Consider the following 19,904-nt stretch of genomic DNA (forward strand, 5'->3'; position numbering starts at 1 on the left):
TCATACCTCTACCGCTAGGGGGCGGAATAGCTATCGTCGAGTAGAAAAATAAATTTCACTCGAAAATGTTTCATATAAAGTTGAAAAAAAAAATCATCACTGTAAGCTATTAGATCTCGTCTAAGAGATAATATCTTGTTGATTGAGGACCAAATATGTAGGCTTGTTTAATCGATCGTCTAGAGGTATGATTCGATTTCCTGGCCTTTCGTCTTTTTCTCCGTGACTTTGTTGTGTCTTCGTCGTACTTCAAGTTTTCGGTCGTCTTGTCTTTGATTTGTTCGCGACTCTTCTTAATCTAGTCCGCGAACCGTCTTTACGTCGTACGTCTTAAGTTGACCGACCGAACTTGTCTCGTCTTCGACTTAAGTTAAACTGTACCGTCTGTACACGTCTTCGGTTTAATCTGAACTGTTCTCTTTGCCGATTGGAACTACCCTGTCTCGGTTTGACCACACCCTTAGGGGAAGGTACCATCCCCCTAGTCCAATAAGATTTTTGCCGTACCGCCCACAAAGATCTTCGCGGATTCCTGGGAATCGAATATTCTAGAAGGACTAGAGCCTGAGAAAACAGATGTAACCCATCTGGCATAATCGTCTTGTTCTGAAACTTTTCCCAACCCCATAACTCGTAAGTTTTACAATCGACATATGACATTCTTCGACACCCCGAAGAATAACACATCCTTTTCGCATTATGTACAATAACCATTCGTTCCCTGTATTTTCATTGAATTTGTCATGCCCTTGGCACTTGAAGAGACTAATAGGTCTCCAAGCATCCGGTTGACCATCTCAATTATTTACAGGGAACAATAAACTGGATCCTACAAATATACTCATGATAAATTTGTTATTGCTGCTTTCGATAGGGGGCGCTAAGTCAGAAGTTCATTGTTTTGTTCATTTTACTCCGAAATTTCAAATATAATGATTAATATTATTATAATTATGTCTTTAGGTTCTGATAAAAACAGAAATCCCATCAAATTTGTATGAAAACACAATATATTAAGAAATTCATTTTAAAAAATAATAATGTTGCCTCCTGAAATTATATTATGTATTTTTATTGGAAAGAATGCCCTGACCTCGTCTTCCTTCAGATATTAGATATAACATGAAAATTTAAAAGTTATACATATATAAGTATATATGTATTATGTATCTTTGTAGCCTAATGATGATTATCAATTCATTTTTATGACTTTGGAGTTATTGAATGTGAAACTCAAATCTGACTACAAGTTATGAACTATCTCTATATCAAGTAACAAAATGGAATCATATTTATTGGCATTTGCTATTGTTAATAATTCATTAAGACATGCTAATGTTTTGTTGAATAGGAGATGACAACAATAGAAAACTAAAAAAATAAGAACTAAATGTTTAAAAGTTTTTTTATATAATTATAATTAGAAAAATAAGATCAAAATATTCCACTTACCTGTTCATATCGTTTGTAAAACCTGATAAGCTTGACTTGAATGCCCTATCAACCAAAGCTGTGCAATTTGGGTTTGTATTTAACTCCATATAAAAACTTTTCACAATTTCATCAATTGATGTATCACTTGGCAAGTTCAGAGTTTTTCTCATCACTTCAGGTCCCAATTCCCTTAATGCTTTGATAATTTTTCTGCGTTTTCTATCTGCTTTAGCTACAGTAAGAATATCCCGTACTCCAAGAGTAAAACCTTCCATTTGCAAGAATGAGGTAAACACTCTGGTTAAAGAGCTTAACATTTCAGTTGCACAAGTACCTCCATAAAGCTGAAACAAACCATCTAAATGAAATACTTGATTTTTCTTTCTTCAAAAATTCAATGAAGATTATTACGTTTTTTCCTTTTGATTGTTCTGTTTTCCATACCGATGTCTTGGGCGATTAGGACCCATACTGTGGCCACCGCGATCCCCGGATTTGAATCCACTGGATTTTTTTTATTGGGGATGTTTAAAGGACAAAGTGTATGCAAAACCAATAAGAAGCGAGGAAGAATTGCGTGAACGCGTATTCGACGCAGCCCGGACCATATCGGAAATTAGTTTAAGAAAATTGAATCGTAATTTTATAAAACGGTGTCATTTATGCATTAGAGTCCGAGGGAAATAGTTTGAACATTTACTGTAAGTTAGATTTAAGAATTAAATAAATAATCGAAAGTTAAGTCTGTTTTTAATTAATTTACCTTTTTTTTCAATAATATTCCTTTTTCGCTTCCCCTAATCCATCTTTTTCCCTATTGTGACTTTAACAAATAATAACAAAGCCCGGTATCAAATGTAATGTCATAGCAAGCGGCAAAATTACCTGATAGCGGGGTTCCTAGTTTCAACTTAGTTAAGTAGGGCATCGGTAAAATGATGAAAATACCTAGTTTTATGGGCATAAGATTCGTGTATTGTACCATTTCTAAATCTGTCTAAAATGCCCAATTTTTTTATGTTACTTGCTCGTTTTGTTTCAAGGATTTTTTTTTCACAGCAGGTGTCCAAAGTCGACGTTCTCGTTTTGCTAGCAATTGAAATCAAGATTTATCCATTAATTTACGGAAATCCACATAACTTTTTGACAGAATCATACTCATGTCATCTTAAATAACTATTTAAGATTCCATTACAACAAAAAAAATAAGCTTCGAGAGCTTTCCAGCAAAATTCTGACCCTGACAATGTTAAAAAAGGTGAAAATTCACTAAAAAACGTAATTGGGTAATAACTCGAAAACCATGCAACTTTTACTGGGGTCATGTTAGGCTGGTTAGGTCCCTCTTTAGCTGACCTACCTCCGGTGTCACTGTGACGTGCCACTTATGGGACACCCTGTATTGTACTGCGTTGCCATTCTGAGGAAGATGTAAACTTTCTTCCGTTCTGTAGCATAGATGTTTTGCGAATATTCTATGGATTTGGCAACACAGTTCTGTTATTGTTATTGCATGTGACATCTAGAGGTACATTAAGGGTCGCTGTTCATTTTACTTTCACATTTGTAATCTAAGTAATTTTATACAAGTTTGTGAATTTTAAGTTACATATTGTTAATTTTAATCATGGTAAAACCTCGAAAAACTTGTATAGTGTGTAAAACATCCGGAAATGAAAACCTAACCTATCATGAATAAGCTCAATTCAATGCAAACATTTGTAGGTTTCCTTCAAATAGAGAATTTATCAAAATATGTTACCACGCGTTAAGATTGTTTTCATTTTGAAATATGATAAGACATTCATATTCTGTATTTAAGTTCAATATCGATTTTTGTAATATTAATCCTTATTAAGGAAAAATTGACTACGCCAATGGAATGTTTACTGTACTTCCAGTTGTCAATTTTGCAGGTTTGTTGTTTTCCTACCTCACTTCATCATCATACTGTTGCAATTGATTACAATACAACGCTATTTAATTTCGAGGGCACCTCTATCTTTTCTTTCCTCTGAGTATAAAACAGTTGCAAGCTTTCTTCACTCACCTCATTAATGCAATGTACCAGCCCAAAAGGAGTAGCACCATAATGTGCTTTGTCTAAAACACCGGCCAAGAGCTCTCCGTTCCTCATAATGACTTCAGATTCTGACATTTCCCATTCATTTAGAAATTCACTACCTCCTCCATTCCAAGAACGAGAAGGTGCATTTTGCCAGTCCTATAAAATGTAGTCATTAAATATATCATATATAACATCAAGTTAATTCTGAAAAGTATTCATAAACACCAACACTTGCTAAAGCATTAGCATCATCAGAAACAATGGACTAGTTTAGTGATGTTGATAATACTATATTTGACACGATAGAATTAAAATATAGAGCAAAACTGATAAATCAGTGAAAAAATTTTGAAAATCCATCAATAAATGACTGAGAAATGGATTATTTAAATTTACGTATTTTAGCGCGGAACGTCTTTGGTCTGTGACGTCACGGCACTTGCCTGTGATCGCTACACCATAAATTACGTTTAAATACTTAGCCGCGCCAAGGCTCTTGCGCCGTTTGTAGTTGTACAGTGTAGTTTTAACTCGAGTTTTGTTTTTATGTCACCATAATGGAAGAAGGCTTCGTGAAAGGACAAAGTGACAATTTGCCTAAAATAAATATATTCGCAGTGATGGAGTTTTTTCTTCAAATCCATCTTATGTCAGTGCAGAAATAAAAGGAATTAAACTTTTCAAGTGAGTATCTACTTTTGAGTTTGCTTCATCATGGTTCAACTTATAACGATGATTTATTTAAAAAACGTTTCATAAACAGTTTGTAGTTGAGTACTGGTTGTTGAAGTCTATCAATGGCAAAACATATTTATCTGAGCAGTAAAAAGAGAAAAAAGTAATTTATATGTATGTATATAGTAAGTTATTTCAGCCATCGTGTAACGAACAAAACACGACACGAACGGCACAAGTGATTGTACACCAATGAATTCGTAAGCACTCTGCAAATACCAGTCGTCTAGTGTGTGACGTCACGACACTTACACGTACTATGAAATTATTCTTCCAAGCGCAACGTCAAAGTCCCATAACTTTTTCATTTCTAGAGATATTTCAATGATTCTTCCACATTTTTGTTTCATTTTACTTAAATTTTTAGAATTAATCCTTAACAAAAAAATGAAAACTAGTCCATTGCATAAAAATTCACACAAACAAGTTGACAAGAATGATCTCATGATCATATACCTTCTCTGAATGTCACAATTCAATCATATATAAAATAATACATATAAACAATGCATGGGTAATTATATGGTAAAAACTTATTTAGTTTTAATTTTCTTTGATTTTTTCCGTTTCGACAAGAATCTGAAATCAGAAAATAGATATCTTAAATCGATCTCAAGTTACAGGGCGTTTCTGAAAAATTTCCATAAAAAAAACCATCAAAATTGATTAAAAAAACTTAATATCTTCAAAACAGATGATATTTTTGAAAAAAATAATAATGGAATACTTTTCTATCTCCGTTGAAAAATATGGGGTGTCCCATTTAAGAAACACCAACTTTGCTCTATATCCCTAAAGCAGTAATTAATTTCTGATTTATTATGAGTAGCCTATAAACCATAAAAACTACTTAAAAATAATTTTTAGAACTTTTTGTATATCGTGAACAGAAACCAAGATACATATATCGAAATTATTTGAAACAGTCATTTTTAAGAAAAGCCCCGTAACTCGAGAACGAATCAAGATATCAATGATCTGCTTTCTGATATCTTATTATTCCGAAAAATGGGGTTGGGGTCCTTGAATATATTTTTCCTAAGTCTTATAGTTTTCCAAATGCTTTCAGTGAGCATCGAATTTATACCTTCAAGTAAAAAATAAAATTCAAAACTAACCTTAGGTTTTATTTTAGATCTAGAATTCAAATTCATCATTTCTTTTCCATCTGGGATGATATTCATGATCACAGTTGAAAGCACCTGCTTACCGGACCATAATTCCTTTGGTTTTATTATTGTTGGAGGAAGTAGTTTTATTTTTCGAGTCATGTGATAAAGGCCTTGAAAAACAAGATGATGATAATCGCTCCTGAAAAAGTTGAGTCATTGAATAATAATTACATTTAATTATTTCAAATTTGTCTCACTTGCAAAAGAACTTTCCACGGATAGAAAGTTTTACTCCTGATATTATATGGTCTTGAATGAGTCCACTCAATGGGGTACCATCTTTAGGTACAAGATATTGGTTGCTCACATTTGCTGTAAAATAAATCATTTCAATTCTCTGTCCTGGATACAAGCATTGAATAACTGAAGAAAATACACAGAAAGAAATTTTTAATGCAATGAAAATAGATGATGAAATTCCTCACATTGGTATCTCTTCAAGTTAATTTAGTTCATACATTACCATCTGTTAATTTCTTTTTACCCTTTTTTTTCATATGCCTCAAATAAACACCTGCCTAAAAATTCAATGCCAGAAGTAGTAGAAATAGTAAAGGGTGTTTTTTTTAGAGCTATAGAACTTTGAATTGCAATAAAACAACGATGGATTATTCGATTGACATGAATTTTATTTATCCGCAAGATAATCTTGTGGCATTACATTTTAAATATGATTTCTGGCATATGACCGCCACGGCTGCCTCGGATGTTGTCCAATCTGGACGTCCAATTTTCGATTACTTTTTCCAACATTTGTGGCCGTATATTGGCAATAACACGGCGAATGTTGTCTTCCAAATGGTCAAGGGTTTGTGGCTTATCCGCATAGACCAATGACTTTACAAAGCCCCACAGAAAGTAGTCTAGCGGTGTTGAATCACAAGATCTTGGAGGCCGATTCACAGGTCCAAAACGTGAAATTAGGCGGTCACCAAACGTGTCTTTCAATAAATCGATTGTGGCACGAGCTGTGTGACATGTTGCGCCGTCTTGTTGTAAACACAGCTCCTGGACATCATGGTTGTTCAATTCAGGAATGAAAAAATTAGTTATCATGGCTCTATACCGATCACCATTGACTGTAACGTTCTGGCCATCATCGTTTTTGAAAATGTACGGACCAATGATTCCACCAGCCCATAAAGCGCACCAAACAGTCAGTTTTTCTGGATGTAACGGTGTTTCGACATACTCTTGAGGATTAGCTTCACTCCAAATGCGGCAGTTTTGTTTTTTGACGTAGCCATTCAACCAGAAGTGCGCTTCATCGCTAAACAAAATAAAATGGACGTAGTGCGCGATACGTATTCCGCACAGAACCATTATTTTCGAAATAAAATTGCACTTTTTGCAAGCGTTGTTCAGGCGTGAGTCTGTTCATGATGAATTGTCAAACCAAACTGAGAATAAATCACTTGACTGCTGTTAAATCGGTCGCCATCTTGAACAGTAATGCCAACTTAAAGTTATATACCTCGAAAAAAAACACCCGTTACAAGTACCTTGACACTGATTCCCTATAATTGAATATACTAAATTTTTGTTGACTGATTCGAAATTTTCAAATAGTGGCAATAATTTCATTAACAGTCTGAAATCTCACTTTTTTATATTATAGCGCATTCGACTGAACAGCTCTCGTTGGGTGGTGATGCGTTTTAGCACTGCTCTGATTATACATTTTCTTAGGACATTTGCTTTAAAAACGGAATGTTGATGAAACATTTATAATGAAGTTTGGTTCATTCCATAATTTCCAATATAATTACAAAAAAAAAAACAGGTGTAGTTTTCTAAATTACACAAAACCGTTACAATCAAATTGAGCGTAATTGTGGTGCTTCTTATACTCTATTCACTTTGAGTATGGAATGACTTTCACCTACACAAATCATTCACGAATCTAGGATTCTCATATTTGCTTGCCTTACTGTCGCCATCAATTCACGATGTGTCATTCTTATTGCAATTCAAATTTGACGTTTTCATTTAATTCTTTCAAAATGGGTTTGGTTATTTTGTAATTATTAGAGAATTATGATTCTGATTATTTGTCTTCTAGACAAATCAAAACTGCATTCAAGTTTCATCATAAGTATTACTGTAAGCCCACTAGTTAATACTGTCCCTGTATTTTTAGGTAGTTCATTGAATTCCTAAAAGACATCACTTTATATGGATCAATTTGTGAATAATATCAAGACAATGATGATCGATCAAATTGAATTTGACGGAGTGGACTTACTATAATGTTATTTGTATACAACGCTACTATTTTTTCTTAGTTTGGAAATAAATCATTATTATTATCTTTACTCACATAATGTATATGCCTCACTTCTTGACAGTTCATCCTGTGGAAAATGAGCATTCATCTCATCACCATCAAAATCTGCATTATAAGCTTTGCAGTTAGCGTAATGCAACCTAAGAGTTTTTTCTCCACTAAGAATTCTGGCTTTGTGTGCCATCAAACTAGGTTTGTGAAGAGAGGGTTGCCTATTCAACAGAAGGATATCACCATTATATAGATGTCTGTGCACAATTTTCTTGTCTGTACTGAAGTTATTCTTCTTTTCATCTTCATTTAGTAGCCGTTTTGCCACACTTTCTCGCTGAATACGATTTTTTGGATCTAGTCGGACCAATCTTCCACCTTGAAATTCCACCATGGTAGCTCTGTAAATATAAATGGTCCATAAATAAATAAATAAATGCCATTTATTTCATAATCAAATTTCACAAGTGAAAGCATTGAATCGAAATATCGTCAAAATAATCTGTTTGATACAATTTTAACTCAAAAATTCTTCTATTGTATATGGTTCTAGTTCCAGAAGAAGGGAGAACAGTTGTTTTTTGAATCTCTTGTAATTTGTTTCTCTTCTTAATGGTATAGGCAACTTGTTGAAGTACCTTATGCAGGAGTAATGAGCACTTTTTTCAGTGGATGAGAGACGATGTTTTTTATAAATAAAAAGTATCAGAAAAAGCTTTATATCTTGCGCGATGGTTCCAGAACAATAACAGAAAACATTTTATCCAAATGTCCGTCTTCTTCAATTTTGAGCCGATAGCAGTCTTAAATACTCAAAATTAATTATGTCTGGCCACCATGTACACAATAACTCTCGAACAGGCATGCTGAAGAGTTGAAAACTTTCACTGTGAACCATTGAGTTTGTAATAGACTTTTCCGGAATTTCAGGCATCTAGATATATGCAGTTCGATAAGAAATACATACATAATAGATGTCAGTTTAATTGAGGAGATGTTAACATCATCAATCGCAATTTTTTTTTTTATATTAAAGATTTTTTTCTCATCCTTAAACAGCGGATTTCTCCACTGGTATCAGAGTCTAAGATTAACAGTAATATAAATTATATATTAGGTGTGTGAATAAGTCTTTCCCGTTTTTTGTAAAAAATGGCGCCACCAATACTGTGCGAGTATTTAATGGTTACATATGTCATAATCAAAGCTTATTCATCTGTCAACAATTCCACACTAACACATTATTTGAAATTTTTTCGCATCATAAATTTTTGAAATCGTGAAAATGTCGAAATTTGAGCCGAGTCGACGTCATTTGCGGGAAGTTTCACTTTATTGGTTCAATTTGAAGAAATCTGCTGCCGAGGCGCATCGGTTGCTTCAGGAAGCTTATGGAGAAGGTTGTGTCGATGATTCAAGTGTTCGCGGATGGTTTCGACGCTTCAAAAGTGGCGATTTCGACGTGGAAGACAAGGAGCGTTCCGGGCGGCCGCAAATCTTTGAAGATCAAGAATTGGCGACTTTGCTTGATGAAGATTCGTGTCAAACGCAAGAAGAACTTGCTGAAGCATTGGGAGTTGACCGAACAACCATTTCCAACGTTTGAAAGCCATGGGAATGATCCAAAAGCAAGGAAATTGGGTGCCGTACGAACTGAAGCTGAGAGACGTCGAACGGCGTTTTTTCACTTGCGAACAGCTGCTTCAGCGACATAAAAGAAAGGGTTTTCTGCATCGTATCGTGACTGGCGATGAAAAGTGGATCCGTTACGATAATCCGAAGCGAAGAAAATCATGGGGACTACCCGGCCATGCATCATCATCGACGGCCAAGCCAAATATTCATGGCGCCAAGCTCATGCTCTGTATATGGTGGGACCAGCTAGGTGTGGTTTACTATGAGCTTCTGAAACCGAATGAAAGGATCACAGGCGAGGTCTATCGACGACAATTGATGCGTTTGAGCCGCGCACTGCGAGAAAAACGGCCACAATACTCCGACAGGCACGACAAAGTTATTTTGCAACATTACAATGCTCGCCCACATGTTGCACAGCCGGTGAAAACATACTTAGAAACGCTCAAATGGGAAGTCCTACCCCACCCGCCGTATAGTCCAGACATTGCTCCGTCTGATTACCATCTCTTCAGATCGATGACGCATGGCCTGGCTGACCAGCACTTCCATTCCTACGAGGAAGCCAAAAAATGGGTGGATGACTGGATAGAGGCCAAACCGGTCGAATTTTTTCGCAACGGGATTCGTATGTTGCCAGAAAGATGGGGAAAAGTTGTAGCTAGCGATGGCCAATACTTTCAATAATTCATTTGTAACCATTTTTTCAAAATAAAGGCTCAAAATTTGAAAAAAAACGGGAAAGACTTATTCACACACCAAATAACAATTCTTAACAAAATATATAAGTAAAAAATTTTAAACGATAACAGTTAAACCCCCATGTTTTTTCCTTCAAGTCATGGTAGAGTGTGTACAGGGTGGGCAAATTTCGATGTTTTAGCACTACAACTTTTGAACCAGAGGAGATAGACAAAATCTGATACCCACTTCTCGATCTCTCGATCTCTTTTTCTGAGAAACTAACAAGGGTAGTACTCATTTTTGGCCACCTTCTTTTGTTTTCGAGTTATAAGCGAAAATTGGAAAAATGGCGATATCGAAAAACATTTATATCTCCACTAATACTGATGCTAGAGCTCTGAAATTAAAACATTATACAGGCACTTTTTCACGTAGAATCCAGTGGCGTGCTCGTATTTTCAAAAGGGTTTTTAAATACGAAGCTATGACCCAAAGTTATGTTTTTTTAAATGGGAACACTAGATTTTTGTGCCATTTTCTGAAAGCTTAATTTTTCCTGATTTCAAAAATATATGACATCGTATGATTCGTATTGAAATATTCAACAGAAAATGGTCAAAAACCTTTTTTTACTTAAGTAAGAGTCTCAATATTTCTATGGTTTCAACTGTTGATGAGCCTTTCTATAACAAGAGCAGTGTCCTTCCGTCAATCTGATTATTTCTATGCTTTTCACTTATTTCTACAAATATCGAATCTATATTTATTTTATACAAATACTTTCAAAAAGATGAACGAACTTGGAAAAAGTTTCCTAGGTAGCTCGAACACAGTTTCAAATATTCATCTATTGAAATATCGAGAAGAGGTGTCGACTGTGCATTGTGCAATTGTTGTTATTATTAGGTTAAATATTAGTTCTTGTTTGTCCCTTCGTAATTAAAATGTTGAGTTCAATCATATATGCATTGTTTCATATGCTGTTTAAAATGGATTGGTACTTGTGCGTATTGATTCTGGAGACCTATGTGAATAATCTCCTGATACATGCATCTCAATACAACTCTTTCGATTGAAAAATTCGACCTTGTGGTTTCTCCGTTATTTTCAAATCAATTTTTAGATAAAAAATTTATAAAACATATCTAGATTCGAATTTTGTAGAAATAAGTGAAAAGCATAGAAATAATCAGATTGACGGAAGGACACTGGTCTTGTTGTAGAAAGCTCAATTTTTCTGTGTTCATCAACAGTTGAAACCATAGAAATATTGAGACTCTTAGGTGAAAAGAAGTTTTTGGCCATTTTCTATTATTTATATTAATTCGAATCATACGATGTTATATATTTTTGAAATCAGGAAAAATCAAGCTTTTAGAAAATGACTCAAAAATCTAGTGTTCCCATTTGAAAAAACATAACTTTGGGTCATAGCTTCGTAATTAAAAACCCTTTCGAAAAGACAAGTACGCCACTGGATTCTACGTAAAAAAGTGCCTGTATAATGTTTTAATTTCAGAGCTCTATCATCAATATCAACAGAGATATGAATGTTTTTCGATATCGCCATTTTTCCAATTTTCCCTTATAACTCGAAAACAAAAGAAGGTGGCCAAAAATGAATACTACCCTTGATAGTTTCTCAGAAAAAGAGATCGAGAAGTGGGTATCAGATTTCGTCTATCACCTCTGGTTTAAAAGTTGTAGTGCTAAAACATCGAAATTTGCCCACCCTGTACATAGTCCTTCAATTTTCGGCAGAGCTTCTTTGATGTTGTGGCATTAGTAATACTTTTAGGAATATTGTTATATGTTTGTACAGGGTGGGCAAATAAGCGAGGTAAGCGGCTATATCTCAGGATTCACTCATCGTAGAGACTTGCGGTAAAAATTTTTACCACTAAAGTTAACAAGAAAACTGGAAATTGTTTTGAAGTTCATACCTCTACCGCTAGGGGGCGTAATAGCTACCGTCGAGTAGAAAAATGAATTTTACTCGAAAATGTTTCAAATGAAGTTGAAGAAAAAAAATCATCATTGTAATCCTTAGAAAATTCTCTATTTTATTGAATAGTCATTTTCGATTTTACGACATCAAATAAGGGTAGGGGAAAGGGAGAAATCTGACTGATTGAAATGCCTGTAACTTCAGTTTGGCTCAACATTTTTGAGCAAATTAGATCTCGTCTGAAAGATGATATCTTGTTGATTGAGGACAAAATATACTCATGATAAATTTGTTTTGCTGTTTTCGATAAGGGGCGCTAAGTCAGAAGTTCATTGTTTTGTTCATTTTACTCCGAAATTTCAAATGTAATGATAGGATTTTCTTAATCGAAACAGAAGTTCCATCAAATTTGCGTGAAAAAAACCTGAAGGTCGCAAAGTGATAGTTTCAGGCGTTCTAAAGTTATGACCGAAAGAAGATATTCTTCAACTGATGCATTGAAAAACCAAATTGTGTCTTCAAGTTCTGACAGAAACAGAAATCCCATCAAATTTGTATGAAAAAACCAAAAGGTCGCATAGCGATAGCTTCAGGCGTTCTGGAGTTATGTATTTTTTTGTTCACTTTTTAAAAATAAATTATTTGCAGGAAATTTGATACCCGGGTTTTTCAACGTGACATCTTGAGGGCGCTGCACACGCTGTTATTATTCATTTCAAATTGCCCTAACATTTTTGAGAGTAAACTTTTGGTATTTTTCAATCTCCTATATCGATGCATGTAACTTAGCTCCTAGGCGCTAAGTGAAGTTGCTGAGAACATTACAAAAAATAAGTATGTGGTAGGTCCCGTCAGAACAAAAACAACACCCTGTATCTCCGAAATGAAGCATTTTCGAACAAGTTTATATGGACTTTTTTGTATAAATTGTCTCAAGAATATGTCACTGAATATTTTTTAACATATGTATGTTACACCCTGTATACTGTATAGACCCTTTGGCTAGTATTTTTCACTTATTTGAGATCAGAAATAAACTTGGTTAATGTTATTTGGGTGTAAGTAATAAACCGAAATAATATGACTTTGTGAAGATTACTTTGATTAATTATATTTTTACTTAGCATTCTGTTTGAAGTAAGAATTCAATGTAAATGACCCTTCTATTGGTAAAATTAATCTTTTCAGGCTCTCAAAATAACTAAAACCTGGGCCAATTGCACCATTCAAAAAATAAACGCTGTTTACCTAATCAATGTTTAGTACTAATCGATGATTATAATTTCTACCGATTGCACCGTTTGATAATAATCGATGTTTAGCTAAACATGAGATATGTTTGGCAACATTTCAAAATATCGACGGTGATCATAGAAAAATCAGGACTATCAATTTTCTAGTATAATGTTCTCTGTTCTTGTGGTGACAAAGTTAAAATAAATAACAAATTATTATTATAAATTGTCGTTGAATGATAATTCACGATCTGAATCAGAATCCATATTTCCTCACAAAACCAAACACAAAAACATACAATGTGACACCATCAGGTTATGTCCATAAAGACATAATGTTTACGGTTATGTAATAAGTCATATGTTTTGACGTTTTGAGTTGCGCAGAACCATAGACATTATATCAAATTGATATTAGGTCTATGCGCAGAACCCTGTTTAAAACTAATCGGGAAAATAAACCTCCAAATTTTCCTGTTTAGTGTAATCGGTGATTAGGCCACATTAAACGTCATTTGACAGATGGTGCAAGAGAAATCAGAAAGTAATCAATGTTTAAACTGGCCCTAAATGAACGATAAGGCAAGTGATACATGTGATCATTCAAATTGACGTCAATATTTTTAATACTGTCAAATAGCCCATTGTTGTATAATTATATAATATAAATTGATTTCAAACTTGAAACTGTAGTTATTGAATAACTAGAAAAAACAATAAAATGTTTGTCTTACCCTGGATGTACATTAGGCCCATTTATGACCATCTTTCTCAATGATTCAATATTATGTGAAGTAACAGGTGTGGGATATGTTAAATGCTTCGCAAAAGTGTCTGGAATACCTATTTCATCAATTTTCAAATTGGGATCTGGAGTTATCACAGACCTTGCTGAAAAGTTCACCCTTTTTCCCATCATATTCATTCTTAAGATGCCTTGTTTCTTCTCAATAATCTTAAAAACAAATGTATTATAAAAACACATTGAAAAATCATAAATATAAGTACATATGAAATTTCAGAAATATTGTAGGAATGACTCTTCACCACTAAATAAACCGCGCAAAAAAATTAACGCACATTATGGAAATCTCAAATTTATTCTACAACTGAAGGTGTTCTCAATGATAATTATTTTTATCAGAATTATGCATGCATATGTTATCCACTTTCAACGTTTTTCTTCAATACAGATTTTTTTTTCCCAGCAGGAATAAAAAAAGATGAGATTATCAGATTTTGAATGTATTGGCTCCATTCTGAAATCAGTTGTTCTCGATCAATTCTAGTGATCAATAGTTTTTCTTTCGTTTGATTTTCTATACTCGATCGCTATGCAACGCGAAACACGCAATTTGACCCGAGAGGAATGTGCCCAAGCGGTAGTTTTGCGAGAAGAAGGGTGGACATACACAAGAATTGCAGAAAGGTTTGGAGTTTCCCATACAAGCGTGTCCAGAATGTTGCAGCGATTCAGGGAGACAGGTATGATGTCCAAACACCAGGACAGGGTAGACCACGGGTAACAACTGCCATTCAAGAACGTTACTTGAGAGTTTCTTAGTTGAGATAACGGTTTGCAACCGCTCGCCTACACAAGATCAGCTTGAGCAAACTCATGGGGTGCAAATTAGCACTCAGACAATAAGAAATCGCCTCAGAGAATATGATTTAAGGCCTCGTGTCGCGGCAAGAGGCCCAGCTCTTACCCCAGCCCATCGAAGGGCGCGTTTGGATTTTGCGAGAGAGCATATCGATTGGGAAGAGGCTGATTGGGAAAGAGTTCTCTTAACAGATGAGTCTAGATTCTGCCTCTACCATTGTGATCGACGTTCCCTTGTATACAGACGTCCACATGAAAGATATGCTCAGTGCAATTTCCTGAATACTACTGGTTTCGGGGGAGGATCGATTATGGTATGGGGTGGAATATCTTTGACTGCTCACGCAGACCTAGTGGTCGTTGATAATGAAGCTATGAATGCTGATAGGTATATAAGGAACATTCTTGAAGAGATGTAGTGCCATTTGCCCCATACATTGGTGAAAATTTTATTTTTATGGACGATAATGCCAGACCCCATGGTGCGAGCATCGTTCAGGAATACCTTGAAGAGGTTGAAGTCTCTCGAATGGAATGGCCAGCAAGAAGTCCAGATCTCAATCCGATTGAGCAGGTTTGGGACAACCTCAATAGAAGGCTGAGAAGTTCAGAAAATCATCCAGCTACTCTTAATGACTTAGGAATCCAACTCAGAGAAATCTGGGAAGGATTAGATCAGAACATTTTAAGATTACTCATTTTGAGTATGAACCGTCGTTGCCGAGCTGTAATTAACGCAAGGGGTGGAAATACCAAGTATTAAATCACTTATCAGCATTCCAGTAGTTTGAGAATTGTTTTTTTCTCTTCTTTCACATAAGATTCGGTGAAATCCTGAATTTTTCTTCAATTTAATGTGTCTTATTCCGTTCAAAACCTTCTCGAGAGACCATAAAAAATAAGTTATAAAGTCATTGTAGAGTTAACTTCCATTAAAATTGAGATTTTCAGAATGTGCGTTAATTTTTTTGCGCAGTGTAGTTGATTACTTAACCAAGTTAAAATAGCTTAAATCCTTATTTCTAAACAAAAATTCTGGAACATAGTTTCATTCGTAAAAATATGTACTAAATGGGTGAATTTTAATGTTATTTCTTCTTGAAGTGGAATATTATGTGGAATGGAACATACCTGTTTTAAACCAAGGTAGTCATTTTGTTTACTTGTATCTTTATCTAAAATACCATCAACATTCAATTGTAGCTGTTCCCATACATTGTTTAGTTTTTCAACAGCAGTATCACCTTTTGTTGACATGTAAACATCCTAAAAATAATTTATTTCAATTTAGAAAATTGTAAAAAAAAATTCGTTTTATTATTGAAAATAAAAGATCTGTTTGTTTCAATATGTTTTAGTTAGAAGAATTTTAGATATAAAAATGTAGATAACTTTCGAACTACCTTATTATACATTTTCATGATGTTTGGTACGTTTATTCTCTGTAACAACTACTTCTTACAGGCATAGCTCTGAATTTATGTTTCAGGTCCGGCCTAGGAAGAATTGATTAATAAGATTCACCCCAAAAAAAAAACACCCTGTATTTCGAAATTTATTTAATTTGATAGGATATACGAATTAAGGAGCAAAAACTGAAACTAAAGGGAGCAAGGTATTTCTCGAACTTCGGCATGCAATTTCAAATTCAAGAAATTTTGATATACAGGATGTTTTCTTTGGATTGAATCTTATTTATCAATTTTTCTTAGGATGGACTTGAAAAAAAAAAAAAAAACAGTTGCTATGTCTGTATGAAGTAATTGTTACAGAGAATAAACATACCAACTATCATGAAAATGTATAGGGAGGTTCGAAAGTTATGGGCAATTGAAGAAATTGACAAAATCAATTAAACCCCCTGTATCTTGATTATAAAGAGAGATAAACCCTTCAAAAATAAATAGCTAATAAGAAAAAAAATAGGTTATTCTAACTCCCGCTAAAAAGGGGAAAAAACTCCACACAAATCTCCTATTTCCAATTCACTATTATGTATTGTTCAATCATAATCCTAAATGCAACTATAAAAAAATGTTTGTTCTCATACCTTTGCTTCCACCGATAATTCCTGCAGATTTTCACTATCTTGTTTCATGACTTGTATTATTGTATTTAAAATAATGCTATTTTGCATGACGGCTCTATAGGCATTAGTTTTTGGATGTTCACTGATTTTACCTTTCACAAAATTCACCTACAAAAATTAAATTTTTAGAAAACATCGATTGACATATTCGATAAAAAAAATAGAATTTTCAAAACTATGCAGAAATGATTAAAATTCTGGTATTTATATGTACAAATAAAATTTTGTTGATTTGCAGATGTTCAATTTCTTATTAAATGATAAAAAGTTTGGCTGTTAACAATACATTTGTACTACATAATTTGTTAAATAAATACAATTTCATGCCTTATCAAAATGGATTTAATAATTAAGGCTGAAAAAAGTATTGCTTCCATTTTCCAATCAAGAAGAATGTTGAATAACTCTTTGATCAAGTATCCTGATTTGTTTTTCCCCTACGATTTTCTGCCAACCCTTACACAATTTGATTTTGTTTGTTTGTTAATAAATTTTCAAGATGAATTTATACTATTATGATAAAATTTCAAAACAATCATATAATGAGTATCATCAATTCTTAATAAATTTTGTGAATGTTTCCAAACTCATGATAAGTAATGTTAAAATAGTTTTACCTACTATGAAGTTTGCAACATTTACAATAAATTTATTTATAAAATTTAGTCAAAACATGGGAAATACTTACAGGGCGAGTTAATGGAGGTGTCACAGGTATTATTTTATAATAGAAAATATCTGTTGGGTATTCCTCATTTTTAACATTCACAAGCAATGGTGCCATGGTCATAAGAAACTCAGATTCCTTTTGCCATATTTCTCTCAAGTAGTTTCTGGATTCATGGGGATTCACATATTTATTAATGTTTTCTCTCAATCCTCCTTTTGATATTTTTTTACTTTTAGAAACCAAAGTTATTCTATTTCTCAGTAATTTAATTTGATCACGTGTTTGTTTGCATGATATACAATTTTTTCCAGGCTTTAAAAACTTATTATTCATATTATTCATGAATTGTTGTCTTAAGTGTTCTGTATTTTTGGTGACATTCATCTTGTTATTTGGTTTACCTACAAGATAAAGATTAAAAATTTCAGAAATACTCCTACTAACATTAGACAATTCTTGCCTTTGATTGTTTGACATAATTTATTGAATTTTTCAATCGATTTTGTTGCCCCTTCTGGTATACCTTCATGAGATTCATATTTTTGTGCAAGGCCCAATATTATACTCTCAAGTTCTAATGCTTCTACAATCATTCCTCCATCTAATAATCCAATTTGTATTGATAAGGAAGACTTAATGAGAGCTAAAAATATAAAAATGCAAATACAATTGATTAAACATTCAAAATGAATAATGCAATCTAAGTTAGAATTTTCTCGTCGGTTGTATACAATGAATTTTAAACTAATTGGTTCGGTTATAAAATGCAACAATTTACAATTCTAACGCCGATCCATCATTGAGTGTTGTAAAGCTTTTCTCTTCAGTGGAGCTTAGCAGTCATTTAGTGTCACTATTTTAACTGATACTACCCAAATTTGATTGGTGCAAATTGAAATCTCCATCTAAAAATATTTTTTTATAACTACATATTGAAGAGATTAGATTATCGAGGTTGTTTGCTAGGGCTCAGCCTATCAGAACTGCAATCATTTTTGATATTCTGTTCTTATTCCCTGCTCAATCAAATCTAAGAAGATCTCCTATAATTTTGGCAAATCAGAAAACAACCTCAAGAGCCTTAGCTATCACATTCTGAGGAAATAAGTAACATCATAAATCTTACTCGAAATGAATTATTTGTAATTTATGAAAATTTATCACAGAAGATTTACCTGGTAACTGTATAGTGAAGCAACGTAAACAACTCATTCTCAAAATGGTTCCAACCAATTTGTGAAATATGGGATTGACCACAGGCAGTGGCAACTCTATATAACCCATATGACCAGGACATTCAGAAAATAATTTGTGACATGTACCACAAGGATCACTTCTATCACCCATAGGACCTGAAAATATAAATTAAAAAAAAAATCTCTAATGAAAAAATTTTTGTAACCTACCCAAAGCCTTATCATAAAGGCCCCCTGAAATAGGGTGTCCTAAAGGATCGAATGTTAAGGGAGTAATGATTTGTTTTATGGCTAATTTCTTAATTTCTTTTGGTGTGATAACACTAAAGGATATATTTGAAATTGAATCTTCATATAAAGAAACCGCTGCTTTCTTATAAGCTAGACACATTTTGGAATTTGCTCTCTTTTACTTCACTTCATATAATAAATTAGAGAAAATTTTTCAAATTGTTGAACGACTAACGAGATCAATGGTTGAGGTTATAACCACAGAATAGAGTAATACCTCTCTATTCTGTGTTATAACTTAGAACCATAGACCTTATATCAAATTGAAGATGCATAGAATACCTGGTGTGTTTATTGATTCGATTTTGTTTCAGACTTTTTGAGAGACCCACCTGTTGCTTTGGTGGTCTGCTTCACCAGAGTGCTGTAAGGTGGCGCTCTTTAAAATTTTTCGAATTTCCGCATCTGCCTGGTGCCATTTAAAAAGAAAATACTGATTTTAGACACTGCAAACATTCACAATAAATTACAATTCAGTTCATATCAAATTTTTACTCAAATGAATGGAATATAATGACAGACCATAGAATATAAAATATTATTGTTCTATACTCAAAGTTCTCGACAAGAGCGTAGAAATAGGGGGATACTGGGGGTAATTACACGGTGTTCCTAAATTGGAGATACAAATGAAAATGACAGATTTCCGGATCATTTTAAGAAAAAAGTCCTATAACATGAGTCCCCAAACATTTTTTTTTGAGATACATAAGTTAAAGTTTAAGTTTTTTTCTCGCATAACCTTCCCTTCACAAGATATTTAATATGAATTGGCCATAGATATTCCAGTTTAAAGTTTTCCCCATGTGATATGCTAATTTTGAACGCAAATCTACAGGGTGATATATTTTCTGGAAGGATGCCTG

General features: G+C 33.8%; 1 protein-coding gene across 1 annotated transcript in view; it reads right to left on the reverse strand.

Moving 5' to 3' along the window:
• The window catches only part of LOC123676833 (DNA-directed RNA polymerase I subunit RPA1), a 36,013-nt gene extending 16,782 nt beyond the window's left edge, over positions 1 to 19,231 (reverse strand). Inside the window, exons 1-12 of the mRNA XM_045613082.1 lie at positions 18,958 to 19,231; positions 18,727 to 18,903; positions 18,012 to 18,194; positions 17,570 to 17,952; positions 16,843 to 16,989; positions 15,924 to 16,058; positions 13,924 to 14,144; positions 7,730 to 8,088; positions 5,607 to 5,721; positions 5,356 to 5,548; positions 3,485 to 3,658; positions 1,453 to 1,778 (exon numbers count right to left, since the gene is read on the reverse strand). Coding sequence (XP_045469038.1) covers positions 1,453 to 1,778; positions 3,485 to 3,658; positions 5,356 to 5,548; positions 5,607 to 5,721; positions 7,730 to 8,088; positions 13,924 to 14,144; positions 15,924 to 16,058; positions 16,843 to 16,989; positions 17,570 to 17,952; positions 18,012 to 18,194; positions 18,727 to 18,903; positions 18,958 to 19,138 — 2,594 coding nt within the window. The 5' untranslated portion in view covers positions 19,139 to 19,231. The remainder of the gene's footprint in view (positions 1 to 1,452; positions 1,779 to 3,484; positions 3,659 to 5,355; positions 5,549 to 5,606; positions 5,722 to 7,729; positions 8,089 to 13,923; positions 14,145 to 15,923; positions 16,059 to 16,842; positions 16,990 to 17,569; positions 17,953 to 18,011; positions 18,195 to 18,726; positions 18,904 to 18,957) is intronic.
• Between the last annotated feature and the right edge of the window lie 673 nt (positions 19,232 to 19,904).

The sequence above is a fragment of the Harmonia axyridis genome, chromosome 3 (genome assembly GCF_914767665.1).
Source record: "Harmonia axyridis chromosome 3, icHarAxyr1.1, whole genome shotgun sequence".
Lineage (NCBI taxonomy): Eukaryota > Metazoa > Arthropoda > Insecta > Coleoptera > Coccinellidae > Harmonia > Harmonia axyridis.